The sequence below is a fragment of the Brachyhypopomus gauderio genome, chromosome 6, assembly GCF_052324685.1.
Source record: "Brachyhypopomus gauderio isolate BG-103 chromosome 6, BGAUD_0.2, whole genome shotgun sequence".
Taxonomy (NCBI): domain Eukaryota; kingdom Metazoa; phylum Chordata; class Actinopteri; order Gymnotiformes; family Hypopomidae; genus Brachyhypopomus; species Brachyhypopomus gauderio.
This window is the reverse complement of record NC_135216.1, coordinates 25,279,180-25,305,715: the sequence shown is the minus strand read 5'-3', so window position 1 is coordinate 25,305,715 and position 26,536 is coordinate 25,279,180. Positions and strand designations below refer to the sequence as shown.

The window sequence follows — 26,536 nt, the reverse complement described above, 5'->3', positions numbered from 1 at the left end:
CTAAAGCTCCGAGTGGCTGAGCTGCCAGAGTAAACCAGAGCCAACAGGATCCTTCATCTCTCCCTCCTCCCCCCCCTGAGGAGAGCAGTGCTCTGTGGCGGACAACGAGGCGTGACACTGCTGTGCGGTGAACGCTGGGACCCGTGCGGTGTGGCATCCGTGTTGGGGGGGTGTGGGGTGGGGTGGGGGGGGGGGGTGTTGGGGGTGGCGGGGTCACTTGTTGAGCGTGATGGTGGCGTAGGAAGTGGGGATGTAGCCCTCCTCGCCGTTACTGCGCCGCACACGCGTCCAGCCGTCGCCCTTGTCCTCCTCCACCACGGCGAGAACCTCCCCCTCCTGCATGGAGATGGTGCCTTCACTGGAGCCTGCCGGCCACAAGGGGGAGCCAGAGCGTAGCAGGAGTGTGAGAGGCGGTAAGAACCAAAAATCAAAAGTAGTCCACAAAGGGCAGAACATAAAACGGTGCGGGATTTCAGGACACACAGGACATTTACGCTGCCGTTTTAGTAGTGATGAAGCTTCTCCATACACACCTGGGAAACTGTAGAGCGCTGTGCATTGGCCAACGTCTTCCTCAAAGTCATCGTCGAACTCGGCGTAGATGGCCTGGGAGCCGTCCGGGGTGCTCTCGTCCGAGTGCGCCCCATCCGGACTGGTGAGGGGGGGGGGACAGCAGGTGAGTAAATCACACCAAACTACCCATCACGCAGCCACACACACACACACACAACGGCTTTAACGACTCTACCGTCCCTGACCCAAATGCAGCCGCGACACCGTGTCCCGTCAGTCCTGCTGCAGGATGTGTATCTTTGTGCTGCTATATCAGAATGCCCCAGTTTGCTGCTCATTTTAGGGGGCTTTTATTAGACAGCCAGGACTGACACACTTTAGGGATGCGTTTGAGAGCCTCTATCTCCACCCACATCCAAAACGCACCTCCCTGAACTTCCTTCCTCTAACGGTGCTTAAAGGCTGCAGCTTTGGCAGAAGAAATCAAGTTAAAATGTAAAATCTGCAGTTTTGCCTCCGCCCGATAATGCTACCCTGGCTACCCAGTTTTGGCAGTAAAAACCCAGAACACTCGCACTTTTGACGAGATTTGTCAAGTTACATCTGGTGTAGCTCGTGTTAACTGAGCCTGGTGAGTCCGAGTGGCTCATTGTTCATTGGGCACCACCAGACGGAGATAAGGCCCTGCCCCTTCCCACAGACACACTTTATTTTTAGCAATATGCGCGTTTGAGATAAGGTTATCGTGTGTTGGTGTGAGTGTGTGTGGTGTGTGAGTGTATATGTATGTGTGTGTGTGTGTGGTGTGTGTGATGGCGCTGACCTGTATGCATTGTGGCCGTCGTTGTTGTTTAGTGAGTGAGTGGAGTAGCGCAGCGTTTCTCCTCGACCTCCTGCTCCCGCCAGCCATGACTGCAATTACAGGGACACACGTGAGAAAAGTGTGTGTGTGTTGGTGTGTGTGCGCGTTGGTGTGTGTGTGACGGAGCTGTGCAGCACCTCGTATTTGTTGAGATCCCCACGGAGTCTCTGGATGTTGTGTGTGGTCTGTGTGATCTGCGGGGCCAGGCTGGCTGGGTCGCCCATCTGAGGGTTCTTCTCATACACGTCCTTCATCTTCCCCAGGGCCTCACTGCACAGGACAGCAGGACAGCATGGAGGGGGAGAGGGAGATGGAGAGAGAGAGACAGAAAGAGGGAAGTAGAGAGAGACATATGCACGTGGTCACACACGTGAATCACCAAGAGCAAGCCCATTCTGGACCACACCCCCCCCCTCCCCCCCGGTAACCCCTGGAGGATCTCGTCGGGCTGGTTGCCATGGCGACGGTTGCCGGGGAGACCGCCGCACCACACTAACCTCTGGTCCAGCTCCTTCTGCAGCTCCTTGCCGATGTCGTCGATCTTCTGCTGCAGACGCTTCCTGCGCTGCTCCGGGGGGAGGTGGCCAAAGTCCTCCGTGGCGGCCGGCTGGGGGAGGAGCAGGGGGAGGAGCAGTGGGAGGAGCAAGGGGAGGAGCAGGGGGAGGAGCAGGGGACAGTCGGATCAGAGCGCCGGCAAACACACACACACACACACACACACACACACCACACCCTTTCCCCATTAGTGGCCCGCACCACAAGCCGTGTTAAATGAGACCTCAGATAGTGAGAGTTGTTTGGTTGTTCTTAAACCGCGAGACCCTCTTAAAATGAGAAACTCCGACACCGCAAGAGTGAATAAGCAGAAAAAGAAGACGTTTACCCGCCAAGAGAATACACTTCAGTTACCTGAATAACAAACCCTCCGTAAGTGTGTTATGGTCTCTCAGCAACAGACTTGGCATTCAACAGAGCAACATGTGACATTTAACAAGTTATGTGGCTTCTGCTGCCACAGTTACAGACTCTGGCCAAGCTGCCTGGTGCGTGTCCGTGTCTGCACCAGTATAATCACCTTTTCCTGTTTGTCTACGGGACATTTACACTGAAGGCCACTGTGACGTTGCGAGGAGACTGACTGGACTCGGGTTTTCCAGAAGGCAGATTATGAAACGTTATCAGCGACATCCACGTTTATGATCATTCAGATGTCCTTCTGAGGTCATATGGACGTTTTAAGCCGCTATATATATTTCTTGTAATGCGTTGTGCTCTCTAGGATTCACTTGTACACAAAGGATATTTAATCCACTTGATTAATCCACCTACTTGAATAATACGCCTGAGTGAATCCACTGACAGTATTACATTGTTTTCTGGGAAATTAATCAAGATGAAAAAACCCTCAGCGACAAGATCCGTCTCAACCCAACCAGTTCGGCTGACCCACTGTTAAACCAGTAAGAGCAACCTGTGCTCCCAGAACTAAGTGCCCGTTACAGTACACCATCACAACCGTCTTACAGGAACCAGGGCTTCACGCGGGGCCCTGAGAACAGGCTGGCATGGTGCACTGTGCGGATACCCATAGGTCTGACCAAGCCCGATGGCCCCCTCTGCAACACCGCCCCCCAGACCTGGACCTGCGAGAGCCATTTATTCAATCACTAATATTTTCTCTGTTTAAACTGGGCTGATGATCCATCACTGGTGCAAAGGAGGCCATGCAGGAAAGAACCCCGTTAAGGTGTAAACACCTCCCAAAAACAACCTAAAGAGAAAACAAAAAACCACACGGCAGAATTACATAAGAGCCCATCCGGACGTTGATAATGGCCAGTCTCTCCAGGGCATATTTCTGAAAGAGAGGGGGAGAGAAACACACACACACACACACAGTCAGGCAGGAGCGTCCGTGAGAGCAGTCACACAGCGGCAGGCTCCTCTGCTCGGGACTCGGGACTGTCACGTGAACCCTGGATGTAGAGCGGCGAGCACTCGCCACACACGACCATTACCCAGAAGTCCCGCGGCCCCTAAACGCGCAGAGAAGTGGTCAGCCCTGGCTCACTCACCGTTCTACGCAGGGTCCTGAAGGAGGAGATTCGGGGTTTGACCGTCTTATTGATCTCCTTTAGACAGTAGGACAGGGGGTCCCGCGTGAACTTGGGGGAGGGGGGCCCGTTAGTGGGCGACGGGGCCGGGGGGGGCGAGAAGGGTGTGAGTGGGGAGGAGGAAGGCTGTGGGTTGGGTGGGGAATGAGGGAGCGGGCGGGGAATGGACATGGGGGGTGGAGCCAACACCAGGCGCAGACCAATAGGAGGGCAGGTACACGACAGCGGGAGGCCGGGAGGAGTACGAGGGTGGGACGAGGGGGGGGAGGGAGACAAAAAAACACACACACACACACACACACACATAGATGACAAGGGAAAGAGAGAGACACCATCAAACACCATGAGCAACATCACAGAGCAGAGGCAGACAACAGTGGAGCCAACCCAGCAGAACAAGAACGCCCAAGAAGCCCCACAGCCCAACGCAGAAGCCCCACAGCCCAACGCTGAAGCCCCACAGCCCAACGCTGAAGCCCCACAGCCCAACGCTGAAGCCCAGCAACGCGGCGACGTCAGAGGAAGGCGCAGCTCCAACAGCAAAACCTCGCAGCAAACATGCAAACTCAGAACAGACGCCCGTCTACTGCGGCCGTGCAGATAAACACTGCATCATGTTTCAGAGCAAAGCTCTGCGGGTACGAGACCCAGGAGTCCACAGTCTCTTCTCTGGGATCTCCAGCGGTTCCTCCAGAGGAGTTACTACAATGGCTGAAATACTGCCTCAGATTTCAAAACTTCTGCTTTTCCACACACACACACACACACACACACACACACACACACACACACACACACACACACACACACACACACACACAAAATGCATCAAAGGTGAACCGGTCAAGCTCCACCACAATAACGCGACTAGCTGAAACAGCAGAATAAAGCCTGAGGCTGCATTTTAAGCACTGCGGTAAACCCAACTGGGAACAATGGGATGGACACTGAGACCGGCCCCGGGCTCCAGCTGAGCTACATACAGGCCCGCACGGGGTCCAAGCCCACTGCACCTTAAAGGAACCGAGCACGGGGCCCGTTCGGCGAGGGCCGCGTCAGTAAAGCTGCCGTCCTATATGTCTACGACGCCGGGCCGCCGAACTCGGACGGCAGACCAGGGCCGGCCGATCCCAGCAGAGCAGTGGAACCAGACAAGCCTTGATAGGCTTCTATCAATTAATCGTTAGTCCTGGTGGAGGCAGACAAACACGGAGGGCTACGCCAGGGAAAACTAGAGCACGTTTAAGAGCACGGCTGGATAAACTAAGAACTAGATACAAGTGGATCGTGTAAAATCAGCTCCAGCGGCCGCAGCACAGCGTGTTGAGTAGAGCCGCACGTGCTCTGGCCTGCTGGAGCAGTTTTACTGGATCCCTGCTACAGGCGGGAGGGAGGACAGCCCCTCACAACCAATCGGCTCAGGAGGCGGGATCTGGCCGTGCATTGTCATTGGTTGGTTTTGGAGACGAGGCAGGGCGGTGCTGCACGCTGACGGGCCGCAGAGGGGAGGAGCGAAGGGAAGAGATGGGTGGGACAGCAGGCATGGTGGGGGTGGGGCAAGGGTGGGGGTGGGTGGGGTTAGGACAGCAGCAGAGGAAGCCAGTCTCCTGGTTCTGCCTCAGGGCCATGTAACGGCGAGTCGCTCGGGCTGGACGCAGGATGAGGAGGGAGGCCCTGGTGGGTCTGCTCTCACGAGGGCCACCATGAGAAGACGAGACCTCTTGCTTGTGCTCGTCACATGGGCCTCGAGAGCTGAATGAGCCCTAACGCTGCTCCCTGAGCACTGGGTCTGACTAACCCCCTTAACCAAGTTACCCAGACGGCAGCCTGATGCTCGACATTTCATAGAGGCGCCATTGTGATGGGACTAAAGGATGTATTCTGTATATGTAGCACTAGTGTGTGTGTGTGTGTGAGTGTGTGTGTGTGTGTGTGTGTCAGAGCTGACCCTGCTCTTACTGGCTTGTACTAGTAATCTCCGGTCATGCTGTCGGTGCACAAGAAAAAAGAGCTCACAGCCAGAGAGACAGCCATGCAAACAGCGTGTGTGTGTGTGTTTAAAGAGAATTGAAATGGCTAGTGAACACCATGCATTTCTACGCCCAACTCAAAAGGTGGAGATCACACCTACACTAGTGTTAAAGGCCTCTAAGGCATCTACAGCTCACTTACAGTGACACTACAGCACACAGCGTCAGACTCATGATACACACGGAGTAGATCAGGATAGCAGACTACACAGAACTAAAGGTGATTTTCAGTGGGATAGACAGACATCATATTTAAAGACAATTGTTTTAATTCTGTTAATTTTAAAAAGCTGCTTCACACACCTGTGTGCATTATATGTTCCAACATGGTTATAATAACGTACATTGCAAACAACACACTGCTTCAGGCAAAACGAAGATACCCCTCCACTCCAGATGCAATGTCGGCATGTACGTCAGCTGTTGCTCCCTGGTGTGTGTGTGGAGTTCCCACACAAGCGTACTGGTTAGGTGATCACCTGGACCTGATCGTGGTGTGTGGAGCAGTGTGTGGCAGACAGGCTGCTAAAATACAGCCGTCCTCAGTAACGCTGACCCTAAGCCCCGCCCACACAGGGGGGGTGGGGTTGTGGTGGGGGGGCCTACCTTGCTCTTTTTGAAGAGCCAGAAGGGTTTGCTCTTGTTTTTGCCCAGCAGGTCCAGCGGGCCCTTGGGCGTGCCCAGGCTGCTGTCGGAGGAGGCACGGTTGATGCCCTGGCTGTAGTCCTCAAACTCCAGATCGCCGGGCCGCTCGAAGCCGGACTTGTGCTGCTCTACGAGAACCAGGGAGTCCTGGGGACACAGGGAGGTTTGAACCCGACTGCCCCCCTCACCGGCGCCCCCTACTGGTGCATGTTAGTACCTCGGCGCGGAGCAGTGACATACGCTAATGTTAGTCAGTGTTCTGAGCAGCCCAGTCAGGCTGCGGTGCCTTAAGTTAAAAACGCCGGCCTGGTGTTTGATCTTAGCTGGCCAGCAGGGGGCAGGCAGGCTCACGTTCTTTTCGCTGACGTTGCTGGCGGCCCTGGTGATGCCCTCCAGACACTTCCCAACAATAGGCATGACCTGCTTCTCCGTGTCGGCGAACAGGGTGTAGGCCTGCACCAGCTTCCGCACGCGCCTCTCATCCATGTCCTGTAGCTTCTACACACACACACACACACACACACACACACGGTTGTAATGATACCGGTAGGTATAGAAAGCCCAGCCGGTGTGTGGTTACTGAGCTGTTGGACAAAGACGGGCGTGATGGGAGGATTGATGCGGTGGCTTACGTTGAATATGAGAGGCATGTCTGTGAAGTAGAACTGGTTCTGTTCCTTGTTGTATTTCTGCAGCTGGGCAGCGTAGTCGTTCTTACAGTCTTCTGCTATGTGCGTACGCATATGCGCCTGCTGCTTGGCCTAACACACACACACACACACACACACACACACACACACACACACACACACACACACACACACAGTTTGTGTAGAAATACAAACACTGATACATCATCAAGACCCAGAAGTGTTCACATACCTTCTCTACATCAGCTTTTGTAGCGTTGATGTCCTGATCTGTTTTTTCTGCATACTGAGCTGCCTTTTCCGCTTCTCTCCACTCTCTTTCAAAACGCTTTTTACTCTGACACGCACACACACACACACAGACAGACACAGACAGACACAGAGAGAGACAGAGACAGAGACAGAGAGAGAGAGAGAGAGGAGATAATGTTAACCAGCCACTTTGATGCAAGAAAGCATGACAGACCTCTCTTTAAGTTCCCGCCTCACAACATCTGTGTGGGTGCAGTTAAATGGAACAGTGTACTGATAACAGTCACCTGACCAAACATGAGGAGGAGCTGGTAAACACTGACCCCCCCTATCCACAAACACACACACACCCTCTCTGAGGACACGCAAACACACACACCCTCTCTGAGGAGACACAAACACACATGTGAAAAAAACTCTGCTTCTGTTCTACTGTCTTCTCAGTCTCCAAACCACAAGATCAGCAAACCTCAGCTGTACACACACACACACACCCCTCCGAGTGTCTTAATGGGAGCTCATGGTCCCTGGCGGAGACGCTGCTTACGTTGTCCAGTTGCTTGTAGGTACTCTCCAGAGACTGCTGGGCCTTCTTAGCCTCAGACAGATGCTGGAAACCCAGAAGAGACAAAAGAGTCAGAGGACGAGACAGACAGAACTACAGACGAAGACCGTGCCGTCTGTGCCGTCTGTGTCACAGCAGCAGCACACGAGCGCTTGGCGATGCCTGCAAGAGCCTGAAGAGAAACGTCTGAAGAGAAACGTCTGCTACGTGGCTATTTAATTACACGGCAGATCAACCAGCCCACAGCATTCTTCTAAACATCGGAGAAAATGACACAAGCACGCCGTCACCCCCCACGCAAGCGCCACGTTCCCGCCCAACATTTAAATCGCCCTCGAACTACCACCCCGCCCCTCTGCTCTGACCCCGCCCCCGGGAGTGTGTATTTCAGGTGCGGGCGGCCCAGATTCTGCGCGCTCACCGTCTTGCGCTCCAGTTTGAGCTCCTGCAGGTACTTGCTGAGCTCGATGCAGATGTTCATCATCATGTTCTCGGCCACCAGCTCCCGCTGCCCGGCGTAGTCACTCATCTCGTTCAGGATGTCCACGAAGGACTGGTGGTTGGAGAACCTGAGAGCCCCGCACATGCAGAGACGGAACAGGACGTGAAGAAAGGGACACAGTGGGAGGAGGAGGAGGAGACTGAGGAAGAGGACAGACTGTTGGAGACCATGACCGCATGTCCAGATTTCAGGGCAGATATCTGCAAATCATGAGGTGGCTCTCAGAAGAACTCATTTCCATCAGAAGCTTCCTTCCTGGTTCCCAGCAGGAGCAGATTAAAAGCATTTGCATGACTATGCAGCTGTGATCTCAGTCAGAGCCCACAGGTCCTCACTCACTCACTCACTCCCCCGCTCGCTCACCCGCTCGCTCACCCGCTCGCTCACCCGCTCCCATCCAAACAAACCAACGGCTCTGCCAGAATCCTGAGCTACTCCAGAGGAGTATGACAGTCCTGGGGCCCCTAGCCTGAAGAGCTGTTATTACTGACTCTTCTTCATTCATCTCTCCATCCATTCTCACGAGTAGAAATGGCGCTGTAGAAGCTACCTGCATTCCTGCTCCTCCTTGCTGTTTCTTTTGGGGCTGTACTTCTTACTGAGATTCCTGTGGACAAAGACAAACGGCATCACCATCACCACCAGTTAGCAGAGTCACCGCAGTCATCATTCAGCGTTTTGACGTTTCTGAAGAGTTCCCTGGCAGGTTGCTGGTCCATGCACACTGAGCCCTGGAGGTGTAGGAACCCTGGCTAGATCCTACACGTACAGACGGCCTAGCCAACCTGAGAAACCAGTGTTTGGGAGTTTTCTTCACATGGTGTGTTCTGAGTGAATAAAGTTACAGAATGGCCAAACGATACATTGACTTTAAGGTTAATTTGACATGAATGGTTTACACATTCACAAAACATTTAACGCAGAAAAGGATGTATTGCCTACAACTGAAGGAGAATAAGAAAGAGCTTAATAAATGTTTAGTCTGGAAACTAAGCCACCACACACAGCAGGGAGACCCTGGACGGAACCGGGGTGAGAGTTCACAGCATACCAGGCATGGCAGTGATCCACTGTCCACCCTGTATCTGTCCTCTAAAGTCCTCAAACATAGAAAAACCAAACGTGCCCGTGTTCATGTTGGAAAACACGAGGGCTGCTTTGTTTGCCAGTCAGCTGTTTGAGACAGCCAGGCAATAATCCAGAAACGTCTCCGTCCCGCAAAGCACAATGTGCATCAGGGACATCGCAGGTGGGTTCAGACACTTTCCAAACAGACTAATCATGACCAACAGAATACAGGACGCTGAGAAACTAATAATAAATGACTGGGAGATGAATGGGAAGTTGCATAATCACATCAGTCTCCACTGTCAAACAGAAACTCTCATTCATAGTGAACCGACAGCTACGTTCATGCTTTAACACTAGTAGACGTCCACAAGAACAACCAGGACTCGTCATTTCACATTTTCACATCTATGCTGGTAAACCCAGCACTGGGAAGAGGTGGGAAAATGTGAGAAGAGAACCGTGTGTGTGTGTGTGTGTGTGTGTGTGTGTGTGTGTGTGTGTGTGTGTGTGTGTAAGAAGGTTCTCTCCTCTACCACATCCTCTCTGTCATATGCTGGTCTGCTCCCACTTCCTCTGCCAGAGGCACAGGGCACAGGAAGACGTCACATGACCAGCAGAGCAATGGACGCCAGTGCCCAAAAACAACAACAGTGGGGGGAGAGGAGGCGGAGCCAGAGAACCAGTAAATGAGAGACTGGGGAAGACGGAGGGAGGGAGGGACAAACTCCTGGGGGACAAGTGAGCGTCTCCAGCGTCTCCAGTGGTGTCTGGGCAGAGGCCAAGTCTACTAATCAAGTAAGCTCACAAGTTCATTCTGCAACAACACCCAACATAAACTTCACAGTACATTAAAAGTTCGCACTAACACACGCGTGCAAAACTCGCACGTGTACACACACACACACACACACACACACACACACACACACACACACACACACACACACACACACACACACACACACACACTTCTATATCCTAGCTGGCAAGCCCAGATTGTAAAATCCCTCACCGTAGTTGCTTGGCATAGTTCTGTTCAATCTCTGTCCGTTCCTTAACAAACTTAACGTATCTGTCCACCAGCTCCAGCCCAGAGAGCGTGTGTTTTTCAATGACATCACACTGGTCCTGTAGGAAGAATGAGACACTTTAAAACACAAAACTTAGACACAATGGACACCCTCACTAACAGTTTGACCTCCGTGATAACTCTGCTACATGCGATTATGATGTCCCCTCTGATGTAACATGGTTAATCACTGGCCAGTCACATTTTCCCTATTTACGCTGAATTTCTTCGATCAAGCGAACCCTGTGATTAATCAAAACATCCGTAGAACATTACTCACGAACATCTGGCCCGGTCACGCGTGCAGCGCACAACAAAAAGAATTATGATTGGTCAGACTACTCATTACCATACTGCCGCCTTTGGCAAAATCAGTAGTGCAAAGCGCGACATCGCAGTGGAGATGAACAAACTATTTATCACGCTGGCATGCCGTGAGCTAAACCGCACTTCAAAAGCAACCTGCTTTGGCATCCAGCATGCAAATGATACTGCGGCGAGATCGTGTTGGCACAGACGGGGACGGTGCTAAATGGATCTCACTAGATCAGCCTCCACGCTACACCACACATTCCACAGATTCCCCCACGAGTTTACAACCCCAACCTTCAGTGGCGTTATCTGGGGGAGGCCTTCCTGGCTGCAGTAAATTCAGCCCCGGGTCGCCACGGGAACAGTTGAAGGGCGCTGTGGCCTGACGGCGTCATCACTCGCAGTCAGGACACAGGAAGTGGAAGACCTCTGTGCTTCCTGCTGCTTTTCGGCACGGCTCAAGAAAAACATACAAAATATGAATATTGTGGCACGTTATTTCCTCCAGGGCAGCGGGCAGGGCTGAAACCCACAGGAAAGGCCGAGCTAATTTGTTATCTACACGTTGCTCAGTGCGTGTCAGGGTTTTCGTTCTCCCTATCTTTTCCTCCTCCTCCTCCTCCACACACACACACACACACACACACACACACACACACACACACACACACACACAAGGCTGAACAGAACTGCTGCTCCTAGCTCTTTGCTCCTTCGAGAGCAGGCATGCCTGCGTGTGAGCGTCATGACCGAGAAATGCTCCCCGGGCTCACGGTCAGCACCGTCATGGGCCTCACTGCAGGGGCGCTCATGACGCTGGAGGGGAGGGGGGCGGGGGGCGGGGCCTTCCAGGCTAGATTCCTGACAAGCCGGTCCATGTCCCTAACTCCACCCCCCCCCCCAACCTCCCGCCCGCCTCAAAATGGAGCTAAAGAGGGAAGAACAAATAAAGGATTCATCGCCCCCACGTAACCCACTCATTTGTGACTTGGCTCATACCAGTCACATGTAAACTATTTAGCAACATTGGTCCACATTTATGAAGGCTATTCAAAATAACATCAACAATAGCACAACTGAACTTGAAGATTATTTTTTTGGTTGGTTCGCACACTGAACACTTCCCTTTTTCTAGTTAACAACTGTCTCAAGGTTTTTTCAGCAGAAAAAAACCCCCCTGCTTCAGAAAGTGCAGGCCTAATTATCACACAGCCCACATACAAGTCGCAGGGTACTGAGCCTGGACCAGAGCCTTTCCCCTCTGAGCCCCTCTCCTCGCCCAGCCGAGCTCCAGCATCATCCCAGAGCCTGTGGGGCCAGCACAAAGCCGGACGGCCAGCCCTGCTGCGGGGCAGCGGCCCAGACACATGCCTCCCCCGTTAGTCACGCCGCGCTGCTGTAACGGCTTAACACACGGCCTGCTGCACCACATTTTTACAAGTTGACTAGAAAAGCGCTCATACTGGCAGACGTTGAGGGCTGGGGCGAGTATTAACAGCACACGGCGCGCACCCCCGAGGAGACGCGTGAAGGGCGATGCTGGCAGGAACAGAGCGTGGAGCACTGGGGAGCACTGGGAACACTGGGGAACACGAGGGCTGATGACACAGCTGTGGGCAAGTGAGTGGCACTCAAACGCCAAACGCACGCAGAAACAGTTGGGTCCAAAAACCAAAGCCGTTGCTTAGAGAGGAAGTAAATCAAGAGAAGACTAATGAGACTGGCCTCTCCCTCTCTCTCTCTCTCCCTTTCCTTTTCTCTTTCACATTCTCTGCCCTGGCTGATTCATGACCACTCTGAGTCATTCATAAACATTCGGCTTTAGGGAAAGTGTTCTTGCTCCTCCCGCTAGAAACAAAAGCCTCAGAGACACGCACGCTACCACAGGGCAGTCCCGGGCGGCACCTCGTGCCTCCCAAACTCACCGGTACGACTGCAGCCTGATGCCGAGCGGGCTAGGAGGCGCTGTTCTGAAGTCCATCTCTCACACTTACTCGCTGACGAAAACATTTGTTAACATCAAAAATAAAACACAGTGACATGGGCCAGATCATGTGTCAACAAATTAGGGCAAAACTAATTAGGTTGGTGCTGGAGCCCAGAAGATGAAAAGGGGACAGAGTCTAGAAGCCCAGGGGAACTGGTGTAATGGGGTCAGAAAATCCCCACCCACCTCTGTGTAATGCTCCAATTAAATACCGTTAGTCAGTCGGATGGGTACACATTCCGTGTGCTTGTAAAGATGCTTTTTTCCCCCCCGACATGGGACAAATGCCTTCAAACATCTCAAACCAAAAGTAGCAATGGGCCAAAGTGATTTTTTATTCAGTTGTATAAGCAGAGTGAATAGGAAGTTGAACAGTCCGAAAACACGCTACAGGGGTAACAGGGCTCAACTATGCCAGCTCCATCTATAGAAATAACTGTGCTAGTTTCTCAATAATGTTCATAAGTCTGCAATCCTACACAATGCACGAAGCGCAGGAGCAAACACGTTTGCATGCGAGAAAATGCCCTACTTCAAAAACCGCATCGCCCTCAAACCCGACACAAACCCCATAAAAACGGATCTCAAATATCTTGTTGAAGAGACACAGAAATCATTGGATGTTTCTAAAGCTAAATCTACCTTAGCATCCACTGAACCTGAACGATGCCAAGAGAGCTCAAAAGTAACTCATCAAACTCAAACGTAAGACCCAACGGCAGCAAAGGAATGCAAACCCGAGCCATAATGGATAACTAACTTAACTAACATACATTACGAGTCCCAGAGTAAGTTATTTCATCCCCGTTAAACATATTTATCTTGGTCAACTACTATTTAAAAACCCAAAAGAGCGCAAAAGATACCGGACAGCTCGGAGTGAGCTAACAAGGTAACTTAACGTTTATTATCATTTCTAGCTGGTTAACTAATGTTGTCAGGAGTATTTATAAAAGTAAAACAATGTAACATAACCTATCCAGATGTACCCTGGAAGTTGCAGGATAACTATAGCTATTGGTCTAATACAAGTACCGCCAGCTGGTTAATCTCAAGCGACGTTGGTCAAGTCCGCGGTGTCTCCTGTTGATATGACACTTGGCAAACCAAGACAGACGAAAATTCATATAACCTAGCCAACTTATTAGTTTATTATTATATGTCAATCGATGGTGGCACCGTAAACCATTAATAAGAAGACTGGCCAGCTAGATGTAGGCTACTGCAAAGCAGGTTTTAAAAGTTGAACGTTTTCCTCGGCACGCCAGGCTATTAATGAGAAATAACACTTCAAAAACACAGACAACAGTTAACTGATAAACTGATGGACGCTAAAACTAAAACTACGAACCCACCTAGTTTGATAAGCATGAATGTGTTTAGTTGAACCGCCAAACTCACCCAGAGATCCGTCCCCCAGTCCATATCTGCGGAACCCAAAGTAGTGTTGTTGTTGGCTAATAAAAATGTAAATAACTTATCCCAACTCACCACCCCACGGAACTACGAGTGTTAGTCACATAAAAGTGTTGTTTATCTTTCTCATTTAACGTGATGCATAACACAACCGGATTAAATATTCAGTGCGAAGCCTAGCTAGCTATCTAACCCGTTGTCCCAAGTAATTTTCTTTGCAAAGCAAAGGGATCAACTGGCTTTCATATCCGCGTCACTCCCAGATCCCGATCCTTAAAGGAACCGGGTCGGATTTCCACGTCTCTTGGGAATACGGGAGATGAGTCGGGATGCTTAATGCATGGGAGAACTCCAACAAAATATCTTCTTATAGTTAAAATAAACGATTTTTATTGATTATTCTGATACCAATTGCACAATGTCATTTTTAGAAAGGACAGAACACTTAAATTGTATCCTAGCGATTAACTTCTACTGTAAATGATAATATGTATTTAGAGAAATAATATTGTAAAGAGAAAAAAATCCATTGCCTTTATCCAATGTAGTTTGTTACCAGTTTAGTTTAATTTACAATAACTTACCATTACACAATTCATGGGGTTTGATAAGATTATTATGAGTGGAGTGATGTGAGACAGTAATTGAGAACAGCAGATACATTTATACATTGGATCTGTTGCATCAGACATACATATGTGACTGAAAAAACATTTTTAAACAGCTTACATTCTGAGGATTACCAACCTCCCCGCAAAAATACGTTTGATTTGATCCATGACAAAGTAAAAAATAAAATGCATGCAATTCTTTACACGCCACACTTATTTTTAATGAAGTGGTTTAAGCTTTGTAATACAGTAAAAGAGAACTATACGCGTGCTTAGTTTCTTTCAGAGGCTAATGTGACATTTTGGACATTAATACCATCAAATTAATAAAAATGCAAACAAAACAATATGTTTACTCATGCCACTGATCAGCGCTCCTCGCCTCTAGAGGTCTGTTTGTTGTATTGGGCTGGCTGGCTGTGAGTGAAGCTGCATGTCATCTTCAAAGCTTTCCTTCGCCTTTCAGCATGTAACAGTTTGTTGTTTATAATTTATTAGCCATTTTCTGACAATTGTCCAAAATACCCATGTCAGTTGTTTATCAACAGCATCTTAATACCTTCATGCTTACGCTTTATGTCATATTTTCCAGTTCGTTTTTTCTTCCGTAGCCACAGGATAAATACACATATACATATAAAACATATAATCAAAATAACTAATATGCATATATGTAGGATACTGTAATCTAAAAAGATAGAAAAGAATAAAGATAATTAGAAATAATTTAAATAAGTGTAGGAAGCAGAGGTTAATTCTCTTACTGTCTTTTGAATATTCATAAATATTTGATTTCATAAACATTTAGGTCATTTGTAATGACTACATGAGATTACCAAAGGAAACATATTTTATAGACTAAATTCAAATAGCCTACCTTCTTTCACCACGACTTCCCATGTCTGGCTCTGAATTGGGTTCGTAGCAGTGCAAGTATACAGGCCAGCATGAGCAGACGTGACTCGAGAAATCTTTAGTGTACTATGTCGCCTCCCAGCGGCTATAGTTTGATTTTTAAACCGCCACTCCACGTCAGGTTCCGGATTCCCGTTAGCACTGCAGGTCAGTGACAAGTCCCTCAATATCGATACGACCACTAAATTCACAATGTCTGACACGATTTCTGGCGCGTCTGTGGAGAAGATTTTTGTGTTATACATGTCACAATTTGCGGTTGTGGATTTAACTTGTTATAATTACTTAGAATCGGATCACAGATAATTTAAAAATCAGTGTGCACAGAAAAATGCAAGCAAAGATGAAAGATGAAGCACAATTTAGAATTAGAATTAGAATTTTAAAAATCTTTTTTATGTAGTACTGTCTATTTGTAGCCTACATTACAAAATATGACGATCAACCCAGTGTTGTGATGTATACATAAGATCAGGCCCGTTGACAGTCTTGCTGGGGCCCCCGGGACAAGAAAGTTTCATGTGCCCCCCCCCCCCCCCCCCCCCCCCCCCCGATAACGTCATTTGAATTTCCTCTGTAGTATATAATATAGCCACACATCAAAGCTGTTTCTGACAGCTTACTGGTTTATACTTGACGCGTCGCGGCGCGAGGGTCCGCGCGGCGAAAATTACGTAATCGCAATGGCACCGCCACCGGGCCTCACGCGCTGTCGATTCGAACCTCTCGAATTTTGTAACTTCGCGCGCGCCGCGCTTCTGCGCAATGAACAAAGTCACGTTTGCAGGGTCCATACACCTTTACAAGGTGGAATTAAAGCACTTGTACGGCACTTTAAAGGTCCATTTCAATATTTCCCAGCACGTTAAACTTAAAAATTTTTTTTTTAACTAAGTTAAATATACTCGAAATGATTCGAAATAATTCGCTTTTTATCACATTATTTAATGGTTGTTTATTTTCAAAACGCCCAATCTTAACGTCTTCACGTTCTCTCATGTTTTGTCCTGGAGTTACAAGAGGCTCGTATTTGTTAACGTAATCCAGGAACTGTTCAGTCAGACAGCTATTTGTTGTGAAACGAAGTAGTTACAATTTCAAGCATTTTCAAGTACTTTAGCCTAAATTTCAGCATTATTCAAACCTGGAACACAATGCAACATTAAAATTCGTCAGGTAAATGTTTTTCCTTTCTTTTCTGCGCTCCAGATTTCTGTATTTACTTTACTTTAACGATCCACCACTGTATTTCCCGCTGTTGGGCGGGTACCAGCCGGCTACGGTCGGTGCTGGATCAAACCATTTTTCAGTGTGAGGCGGGGGTGTATGCACTTAATGGAAAATATGCAGATAGGTAAGAAAAAAACATATATTTTAGCCATTTAGCTTATTTTGAGTAAAGAAAGTTATAGTAATGAAAGATTTCAAGATTATTTAAAATTATAGACTTTAAATAAAAATAAATTGCTGGGCTCTTTGATGGGCCCCCCTGGCGCTGGGGCCCGGGACAACAGACCCGGTTGTCCCCCCCTGTCGACAGGGCTGCATAAGATATATGTGTAGAAGAAGGAACATTCGGAAGAAGACTCACAGTACACTGTAAACTTGAGAGGATCTGATTTCAGTGTAGGAGGAGGCTGAGGTCCTACTGGTCCCAGTCTGAGCTCTGCCTCACACCAGTACTCAGCTCCATCATCATCTCTGCTGGGGGAAATCTGGAGTGTAGCAGACTGGTCCACTGGAGTCTTGGTGGAGTCATTAAAGAACGTTTCTGTCAGTAGAGTTTGTCCTTTGTACCACTTCACAGTGAGGCGCTGAACTGGGGCAACATTCTGAATGTCACACTGGAGTTTGTACTGTCTGTCCTCCGTCACTGGGCCTGTGTGATTCATGAAGCTGATGGACACACTGTCTGGAGTTTCTGTAACAAAAAGTGAGATTTTTATGTTTTTTAGTTTTTTTCTTTGTATTTCAGTGACAATATCAAGTATTAAAGGCGACCAGTAAGACACTCACTATATATTATAACTGGGAGATGCATCCTGTCCTGCTGTCCTTGTTCATTTATGTTAATGTAGCACAATGGCCGTATGTCCCAATGCACGAGACTGGGCATGCTCCAGGTGATGAACTGGACATCTTTCGTTAAGTCTACAGGTCCCTGAGACGCCTCCCAGCCTAACCCAATGTGGTCTTGGGAATAGGAGCAGTTCACAGAGACGGGGTCTCCGTATTCCACCACCACGGCAGGAGGCTGAAGAACAACAGGACAGTTACCTGCCAGAAGAGATGAACACCATTAACCTTCAGGTGACCTGCTCAGAGCATAATGGGGAAAATCTATGAATCTGCATCAGTCGATTTTAAAACCTGCTTATGATTGATGGAAGAAGGTCCATATACCTTTGGTCCTTCGGTTGTGGTTTTGAAATCAAACAATAAATAATAATAAATGAATAAGCCAATCTGTGGATCCACCAGAAATTATTTCAGAGAACCAATTAATCAAGTGCAAAGGAGACAATGTAATCTGTGGATTACTCACACTTTACTGTAAGAATAAGTCTATTTGACATCACAGTAGATGTGGACTGAGATCCTGCTGGATCCTGTCTGAGCTTCGCCACACACCGGTAATCAGCTCCATCATCAGATAAGGTGGGACGGATCCAGTGTGTGGTAGACTTGATCATTAGAGGGTTGATGTGATTAAATGATTCAGACATCAGTAGAGTGGATCCTTTGTACCACGTCACAGTGAGGAGGTGAACAGGAGTGACATTCTGAATGTCACACCGGAGCTCATACCACACGCCCTCAATCACTGGTCCTGTGTGTCCCACAACACTGATGGACACCATACCTGCAGCTTCTGCAACAAGAAATGATCCCAAAAAAAAACATTTACCATTTGATCCACAAGCAACTTCCTTTCATATATAGTTTAAATGCATTTTTAATCATTTTGGGCAGGAAGCTTTGCATGAGAACCGCAGATTGGCTTGCACACTGGTATAACAGCACATCGCTGATTGGCTTGCACACTAGTATAACCAGGGCCGGAGTGGGACACTTTTTCAGCCTGGGAGTTTCATGCCCAATGTAACGGAGCTCACGTCCGTTCCATGTCCGGTCAGTGGTGTAACCCAAGATTAAATGTTTAAGAGCAGAACTCTGAGAAGAGGGGGGGCTGTCTGGGAATGCAGAGGCGTGAGGGCCTGGTTGTAATGTATCAATTGAGTTTGATTAGTTAGGTTAATTTGTTTTTTTTTGTTTTTGGTTTTGTTTTTGTGCATTCTTTATTATTACTGTTGGTGGAATGCCAAGGCACTCTGCACGTGGACTAAAATAAATATGGTATGGTGGAACTTCCGGTTCTGTTTTTCAGTTTTTGCAAACGCCGTTCGGCTATACTACAACACCCAAATCCGGCCCAAAATTATTTTTCCCTCCCAATCGGCACAAACTAGAGACTGACATGAGCCGGCCCATCGGGAATCCTCCCGAATCTCCCGATTAGCCACTCCGGCTCTGGGTATAACAGCACATTGCTGATTGGCTTGCACACTGGTGTAACAGCACATCGCTGATTGGCTTGCACACTGGTATAACAGCACATCGCTGATTGGCTTGCACACTGGTGTAACAGCACATCGCTGATTGGCTTGCACACTGGTATAACAGCACATCGCTGATTGGCTTGCACACTGGTGTAACAGCATATCGCTGATTGGCTTGCACACTGGTATAACAGCACATCACTGCTTGGCTTGCACACTGGTGTAACAGCACATCACTGATTGGCTTGCACACTGGTGTAACAGCACATCGCTGATTGGCTTGCACACTGGTATAACAGCACATCGCTGATTGGCTTGCACACTGGTGTAACAGCACATCGCTGATTGGCTTGCACACTGGTGTACTCATAAGGGTCCTGTGGTTCTGAGTATCACTCAGGTGCCGGTAGGACTGAGTCTGTGTTCTTCAGCCGGCCTGACGGCTCTCAGGACTGTTATTGTCTATGACGTCTACGGAGTCTTCTCTGTTTGGATAGTTCACATCTATGCATTACATTGCTGTTTCTGTTTGAAAGTTGTAAGAAAACACCTTTTCTTACTTTGGTTTGTCTCCTAAACATTGAGTCGTGCATGTGTTGTCACACAATGGTCTCAAAAGAAATGCTTACGCTTTGGGTAGTGGCCATTATACACTACAACTCATAATGGCCACTACAAACTACAAACATTTTACTGAATAAATATTACTTCAAAAAGTCCTACTTTTTTGAAGCGGAGACGCGAGACGTGAAATACCGGTTGCACCCACATGGACGGAGGGAGCAGCAGCCGATAAGTAACTGGATTAATTTGCTTGTCTACTTTGAAGGGTCCCAAGTATCCCGGACCGGCAGATCCTTGGCGGAAAGCCAGACACATTGCCAAGGGAGGAAGGACATGGCAGAGAGACGATGTTTGTCCGTACTGCAGCGATTCCCAGCCTAGGCCGACAACAATGCCTTACGGGCCTTATGCCATGCCAACCGGCATCTCCATCTCCACCTCCGTTTCCTGGTCGGCGAACATAGGAGGTGTGTACACACAGAGGCATTTGAAGGGTGTCATACCAATGGCCGAGTGCCATAGGGTGTTGTGGGCATATTCCGCCCAAAGGAGCTGGTCGGACCAGGAGGATGGGTTAGAGGACGCCAGACACCTGAGCATTTGTTCCAGGTCCTGGTTCGTCCTCTCCGTCTAGCCGTGGGCGACCCTATATTGGATACAATGTCCACAGGGAAGCCATGGTGCCTCACGATGTTATGGAGAAACAGAGACGCCAATTCACGGGCTGAGGGGAGTTTAGGCAGTGCCAGGAACCTAGCTTTTTTAGAAAATTGATCTACAATGACTAAGATGGTGGTGTTACCCCGCAACGGGGGTAATCCGTTGACAAAATCGAGAGCCACATGGCCTGGATGGGATAGGAAGAGGATGTAGCAAATCAGGTGGTTTGGTTTGGGAGACCTTATTGCGGGCGCACGTCCCACAGGCCGACATGTATATCTCCACCCCTTGGTCTATGCCAAGCCACCAGAAACGCCACTGCAGGAGCTAGAGGGTGCGACAGGACCCCAGGTGAGCCACGAAAGGGGAGTTATGTCCCTGATCCATCACCTTCTGTTTCAAGGTAGGATAAACGTACAGACGGCCAGGAGGTCCCCCTCTAGGACCAGGAACACGGGTAAGTGACCGCTTGACGGCAGCTTCAACGTCCCACTGGATAGGTGCCATTATTTTAACAGGCGGTATAATGGTGCTGGGTTTGTGTGCTCAGGTGGCAATTACCACTAACGAGATAACGCGTCAGATTTAACATTTTTGGTACCAGGTCAATAGGAGAGGGCGAAATTAAACCGGCTAAAGAACAGCAACCACCTAGCCTGTCTAAGCTAGAGTCGTTTAGCCTGCTGGAGATTTTTATGGTCCATCAATACCAAAAATGGGTGTTTGGCCCCCTCCAGCCAGTGCCTCCACTCTTCAAGTGCCATTTTGACGGCAAGTAACTCTTTGGTATATAAATGAGAATATCGTCAAGGTAGACGAAGGCTTAACGGTCAAGGGCTTCTCTGAGCACTTAATTTATAAGGCGTTGGAAAACCGCCGGGGCATTCATCAATCCAAATGGCATTACTAGATATTCGTAGTGCCCTGACGGCGTGATAAACGTGGTTTCGTGAAGATGGTGGCCTGTTATAACGCCTCGAATGCCGTGGCCATAAGGGGTAATGGATGACGGTCTTTGATAGTTACCTTATTGCGCCCACGGTAATCTATACATGGTCTCAATCCGCCATCTTTCTTCCCAACAAATAAGAAACCTGCACTGTGTCTGTGTCTAGACTAAGAACAAGTTTACAATGGACATTCTCCACTGACATGGTCATTTAGTCCTTCACTAGTCCAATCTGACCCATAATAAACAAGCAGTGTCTTACCTTCAACATCTACTCTAACAGACCGCCGTGTTTCCCCCAGTGAATTGTGGGCGATGCATGTGTATGTGCCAATATTACGTCCACTGGCACCGTTTATGATCAGCATGGACACTCCGTCTTCACTCATGTTCCTCACGTTGGGTTCTGGGTGGTAGATCCATTCATACTCTGGCCGAGGTCTGGCCGAGGAAAAACACTTCAGAAACACCCAGGACCCCTCAGTTACTGACTGATCATTCAGCTCCATAATGTCTGCAGGAGGGTCTGAGGAAAGAGCAAAGCCCAGATAAGTCCACCTTCCTCTGCTGTGTTACTGTGCTTACCGGGAATGTCCAGCACTGCTGAGACTGTACACCTCTATAGTGCCACAGAAAAACACTCACTTACACTGCACCTCGATCTCCAGCGTGTGGTTGGCTGTGGAGTTGTTGCTTGCTGCTAGGACGTATGTCCCTGCATCAGTCCTTTGCATTATTTGTGGGAAAACCACTATGTCTCCCTCTTTTAGCCACATCAGTTCAGGTTGTGGAAAACCTGCAACCGTGCAGTTGGGGTCCAACTCCTCATTCTCTGGGACTGTGATGCTGTTTCTACATGAAATCTCTGGTCCATCTGCAGCAGTAGAGAAGACAGATGAAGCTGAGTGAGTGTGTGTGTGTGTGTGTGTGTGTGTGTGTGTGTGTGTGTGTGTGTGTGTGTGTGTGTGAGAGTGTGTGTGTATGTGTGTGTGTGTGTGTGTGTGTGTAGTGCCAGTGAAATCCACACTACAGGCCATCAGATCTTTGTGCCCAGTGTCTGCACTGCCATTTATTACCATCACGTGGTTTATTTGTATTTATTTGTAAGTAATGTCAATTTCTAGTATCTGGAGTCTCCAATTGTGTGAAATGATCATTGGTCTGAGAAATCTGGGGTACACTCTCACTGAAGCATATGAATCCAGCCAATACTTTCTTTGTTACTACCATCTGTTCAGTGAAACCCACTATCTGCCTAAATCGTTTACCACATTGCTCACGGTCTTTTGCCAGCCTTCAAATGCAGATTCATGAACCCACATCCATAAATGTGGAATCTGATCCTTACCTGATCCGTATTTTCTCACTGGACCATGTGGACACATATAAAAACAGTTCAGATGCTAAACATCAGGGCCCCTCCTCCACCCCACTGCCCCATCCTAAAATGACATGTAAGAAAGAAACGCATAACACACATTAATACACTTACACATCACAAACACCGTCAGCTGGTGCTGAGTGTCTGCATCAGCGTACATGGTGAATTTATGTCCATTTTCAATTCTACTGAGTGGGCGGGTGGGGTCAAAGGTCAGCCCCGCCCTCAGCCACCTAGGCTCAGGCAGAGGATTTCCTGTGACACTGCAGTAGTCCTGTAGGCTTTCTCCCTCATACAGCCACAAGACCTCAGGACAGTTGGAAACCTCAGGACCATCTAGGGGTGAAGCAGGGTAGAGATCTCCATGACAACAAACACTACATTCTACTTCCAGCAATGCACCACATCTAACTGTCACATAGTAATGTATCATTATGAGTAACAACATATGATGACAACAGGATTTAATCTCTCATTACAGTCCATGGAGTCAAATGATAATTGTGAATGACGTGGTCATTTCTTACAACACTAATCAATACACCTTAGATGGCTTTCATCCATGATTACGATAATGAGCAGTACTCATATGTGAAGAATAACTTACAATACACAGTAGTTCTGAGAGGATCTGATTTCAGTGTAGAAGGAGGCTGAGGTCCTACTGGTCCCAGTCTGAGCTCTGCCTCACACCAGTACTCAGCTCCATCATCATCTCTGCTGGGGGAAATCTGGAGTGTAGCAGACTGGTCCACTGGAGTCTTGGTGGAGTCATTAAAGAACGTTTCTGTCAGTAGAGTTTGTCCTTTGTACCACTTCACAGTGAGGCGCTGAACTGGGGCAACATTCTGAATGTCACACTGGAGTTTGTACTGTCTGCCCTCCGTCACTGGGCCTGTGTGGTTCATGAAGCCGATGGACACACTGTCTGGAGTTTCTGTTACAAAAAGTGAGATTTTTATGTTTTTTAGTTTTTTTTCTTTGTATTTCAGTGGCAATATCAAGTATTAAAGGCGACCAGTAAGACACTCACTATATATTATAACTGGGAGATACATCCTCTCCTGCTGTCCTTGTTCATTTATGTTAATGTAGCACAATGGCCGTATGTCCCAATGCTTGAGACTGGGCACGCTCCAGGTGATGAACTGGACATCTTTCGTTAAGTCTACAGGTCCCTGAGACGCCTCCCAGCCTAACCCAATGTGGTATTGGGAATAGGAGCAGTTCACCGAGACGGAGTCTCCGTATTCCACCACCACGGCGGGAGGCTGAAGAACAACAGGACAGTTACCTGCCAGAAGAGATGAACACCATTAACCTTCAGGTGACCTGCTCAGAGCATAATGGGGAAAATCTATGAATCTGCATCAGCCCATTTTAAAACCTGCTTATGATTGATGGAAGAAGGTCCATATACCTTTGGTCCTTCGGTTGTGGTTTTGAAATCAAACAATAAATAATAATAAATGAATAAGCCAATTTGTGGATCCACCAGAAATGATGTCAGAGTACCATTTTATCAAGTGCAAAGGAGACAATGTAATCTGTGGATTACTCACACTCTACTGTAAGAATAAGTCTATTTGACATCACAGTAGATGTAGACTGAGATCCTGCTGGATCCTGTCTGAGCTCCGCCACACACCGGTAATCAGTTCCATCATCAGATAAGGTGGGACGGATCCAGTGTGTGGTAGACTTGATCATTAAAGGGTTGGTGTGATTAAATGATTCAGACGTCAGCAGAGTGGATCCTTTGTACCACGTCACAGTGAGGAGGTGAACAGGAGCGACATTCTGAATGTCACACCGGAGCTCATACCACGCGCCCTCAATCACTGGTCCTGTGTGTCCCACAACACTGATGGACACCATGTCTGCAGCTTCTGCAACAAGAAATGATCCCAAAAAAACATTTACCATTTGATCCACAAACAACTTCCTTTCATATATAGTTTAAATGCATTTTTTATAATTTTGGGCAGGAAGCTTTGCATGAGAACCACTGATTGGCTTGCACACTGGTGTAACAGCACATCGCTGATTGGCTTGCACACTGGTGTAACAGCACATCGCTGATTGGCTTGCACACTGGTGTAACAGCACATCGCTGATTGGCTTGCACACTGGTGTAACAGCACATCACTGATTGGCTTGCACACTGGTGTAACAGCACATCACTGATTGGCTTGCACACTGGTGTAACAGCACATCACTGATTGGCTTGCACACTGGTGTACTCATAAGGGTCCTGTGGTTCTGAGCATCACTCAGGTGCCGGTAGGACTGAGTCTGTGTTCTTCCTGTTATTGTCTATGACAGGGGTAATCAATTAAATCTTTCCGCGGTCCATTTTTGGCAGATAGCTCAGACCTTAGGTCCGGGTCCGCGGTGGCGAACGAAAGTTGTTGAGCGGGGGGGGGGGGGGGGGTGGCGAACGAAAGTTGTTGAGCGGGGGCGAACGTAACACTCAATGGGTGGTGAACGTACGTAACACTCGTCTAAAAATAAATTCTCCGGTTTAAAATATAGTCTCCCGTTAAAAAATTTTTGGCATTTGGGTCCGTATCCAGTTAATCAGGAATGTGATTGGGTCCGGACAGGACGGCGTTCGGGTCCGGATCCGGACCGCGGTCCGCCATTTGGTGATACCTGGTCTATGACGTCTACGGAGTCTTCTCTGTTTGGATAGTTCACATCTATGCATCACACAATGGTCTCAAAAGAAATGCTTACTCTTTGGGTAGTGGCCATTATACACTACAATTCTGAAACATTTTACTGTGTGAGTGTGAGTGCAGGCCAGAGGGGGAGTGGGGAGGGGGGATAACCGGGCCCCAGCACGGAACCAGCAAACCGTGCCTAGTGTGAGTACGCCCTAACACGCACTGCTCAGGAAGTAGCACCTGCCACACCCTTTTTAACAATTTTAGCTGTTTCAATAAGAAACACAAGCACAGAAGTTTGTAATGCTCACAATTTCAGTTTTGTATTCATATATTTCACACCAAAATGATTATCAAGTATCCAACAGGGTTAAAAAGAAATGAGTGACAATTTTTTATGCATTTGTAAACACTGCTTATCAATTACTGTTAAGAGTTCTATCAAGCAGTGAATCCATCTCTCACCATAGTCTTCTACACAGTTTCGTGTCACTACAGTTCATCCTGCTTCTAGAACCTTCCCCGAGCCCTCATCATAGCACAAGAGCCTTCACCGTGTTGAGCCCTCACCATAGCACAAGATCCTTCACTGTGTTGAGCCCTCACCATAGCACAAGATCCTTCACTGTGTTGAGCCCTCACCATAGCACAAGATCCTTCACCGTGTTGAGCCCTCACCATAGCACAAGATCCTTCACCGTGTTGAGCCCTCACCATAGCACAAGATCCTTCACTGTGTTGAGCCCTCACCATAGCACAAGATCCTTCACTGTGTTGAGCCCTCACCATAGCACAAGATCCTTCACTGTGTTGAGCCCTCACCATAGCACAAGATCCTTCACTGTGTTGAGCCCTCACCATAGCACAAGAGGGCAAAAACACCATGTTGAAAGTGAAAGTGGCAAATGTGATGTGTATTAGGTGAATGCGATGTAGTTCTGCCATGTCGCCTATGTGGCACGCGACATAGAAACACCCTGTAGGGAGGTTCAAACGAACCTTCGGCTGTTAACGACCATTCACGGTGAACTCAAAGGTGGACACTTACCGCCATCTATGAGTGTAATCAGCAGCAGGACGATCAGGTGGAGCATGGTTCTCCTTACCCAGAAGACAAGCAATGATGGCTGTGGTTGGTGGTGTTGAGGTGGAGGAGGAGGGTGGAGATAACTGGTCCTCAACATGGATGCTCAACCCGGCCGTGTGTCTATAGCAATTGTCTGTTGTGAGTGTAGCATG

The 26,536-nt window shown here is 48.5% G+C and overlaps 2 protein-coding genes and 1 long non-coding RNA gene across 6 annotated transcripts; 1 reads left to right on the top strand and 2 right to left on the bottom strand.

The window, feature by feature from the left end:
• trip10a (thyroid hormone receptor interactor 10a) lies at positions 1-14,222 on the bottom strand. Of its 3 annotated transcripts, none has more exons than XM_077009952.1 (15): positions 13,974-14,222; positions 10,217-10,332; positions 8,684-8,740; positions 8,053-8,200; positions 7,614-7,676; positions 7,047-7,151; positions 6,797-6,925; positions 6,516-6,662; positions 6,126-6,311; positions 3,451-3,615; positions 1,873-1,982; positions 1,513-1,645; positions 1,337-1,425; positions 534-652; positions 1-365 (listed from the first exon to the last, which is right to left on the bottom strand). In XM_077009952.1, the coding sequence occupies exons 1-15, from the start codon at positions 13,995-13,997 to the stop codon at positions 214-216; spliced, it is 1,743 nt and encodes a 580-aa protein (XP_076866067.1). In that variant the 5' UTR covers positions 13,998-14,222; the 3' UTR covers positions 1-213. The 3 variants fall into 3 exon arrangements, with proteins under 3 accessions (XP_076866067.1, XP_076866069.1, XP_076866070.1); XM_077009954.1 differs by lacking the exon at positions 3,451-3,615 and adding an exon at positions 3,183-3,233 and having other exon boundaries at positions 13,974-14,221; XM_077009955.1 differs by lacking the exon at positions 3,451-3,615 and having other exon boundaries at positions 13,974-14,221.
• On the top strand, positions 13,083-24,274 carry LOC143517447 (uncharacterized). Of its 2 annotated transcripts, none has more exons than XR_013131949.1 (4): positions 13,083-13,360; positions 17,665-17,824; positions 19,904-20,105; positions 23,796-24,274. It is a non-coding gene; the product is annotated as an uncharacterized LOC143517447 (long non-coding RNA). The 2 variants fall into 2 exon arrangements; XR_013131948.1 differs by lacking the exon at positions 13,083-13,360 and adding an exon at positions 17,314-17,447.
• LOC143517441 (vascular cell adhesion protein 1) lies at positions 14,451-26,536 on the bottom strand. The gene is made up of 12 exons (XM_077009951.1): positions 26,346-26,536; positions 24,191-24,517; positions 23,662-23,922; positions 23,236-23,565; positions 22,740-22,964; positions 21,897-22,121; positions 21,510-21,773; positions 18,060-18,386; positions 17,531-17,791; positions 17,106-17,435; positions 15,477-15,731; positions 14,451-15,287 (listed from the first exon to the last, which is right to left on the bottom strand). The coding sequence occupies exons 1-12, from the start codon at positions 26,479-26,481 to the stop codon at positions 15,130-15,132; spliced, it is 3,099 nt and encodes a 1,032-aa protein (XP_076866066.1). The 5' UTR covers positions 26,482-26,536; the 3' UTR covers positions 14,451-15,129.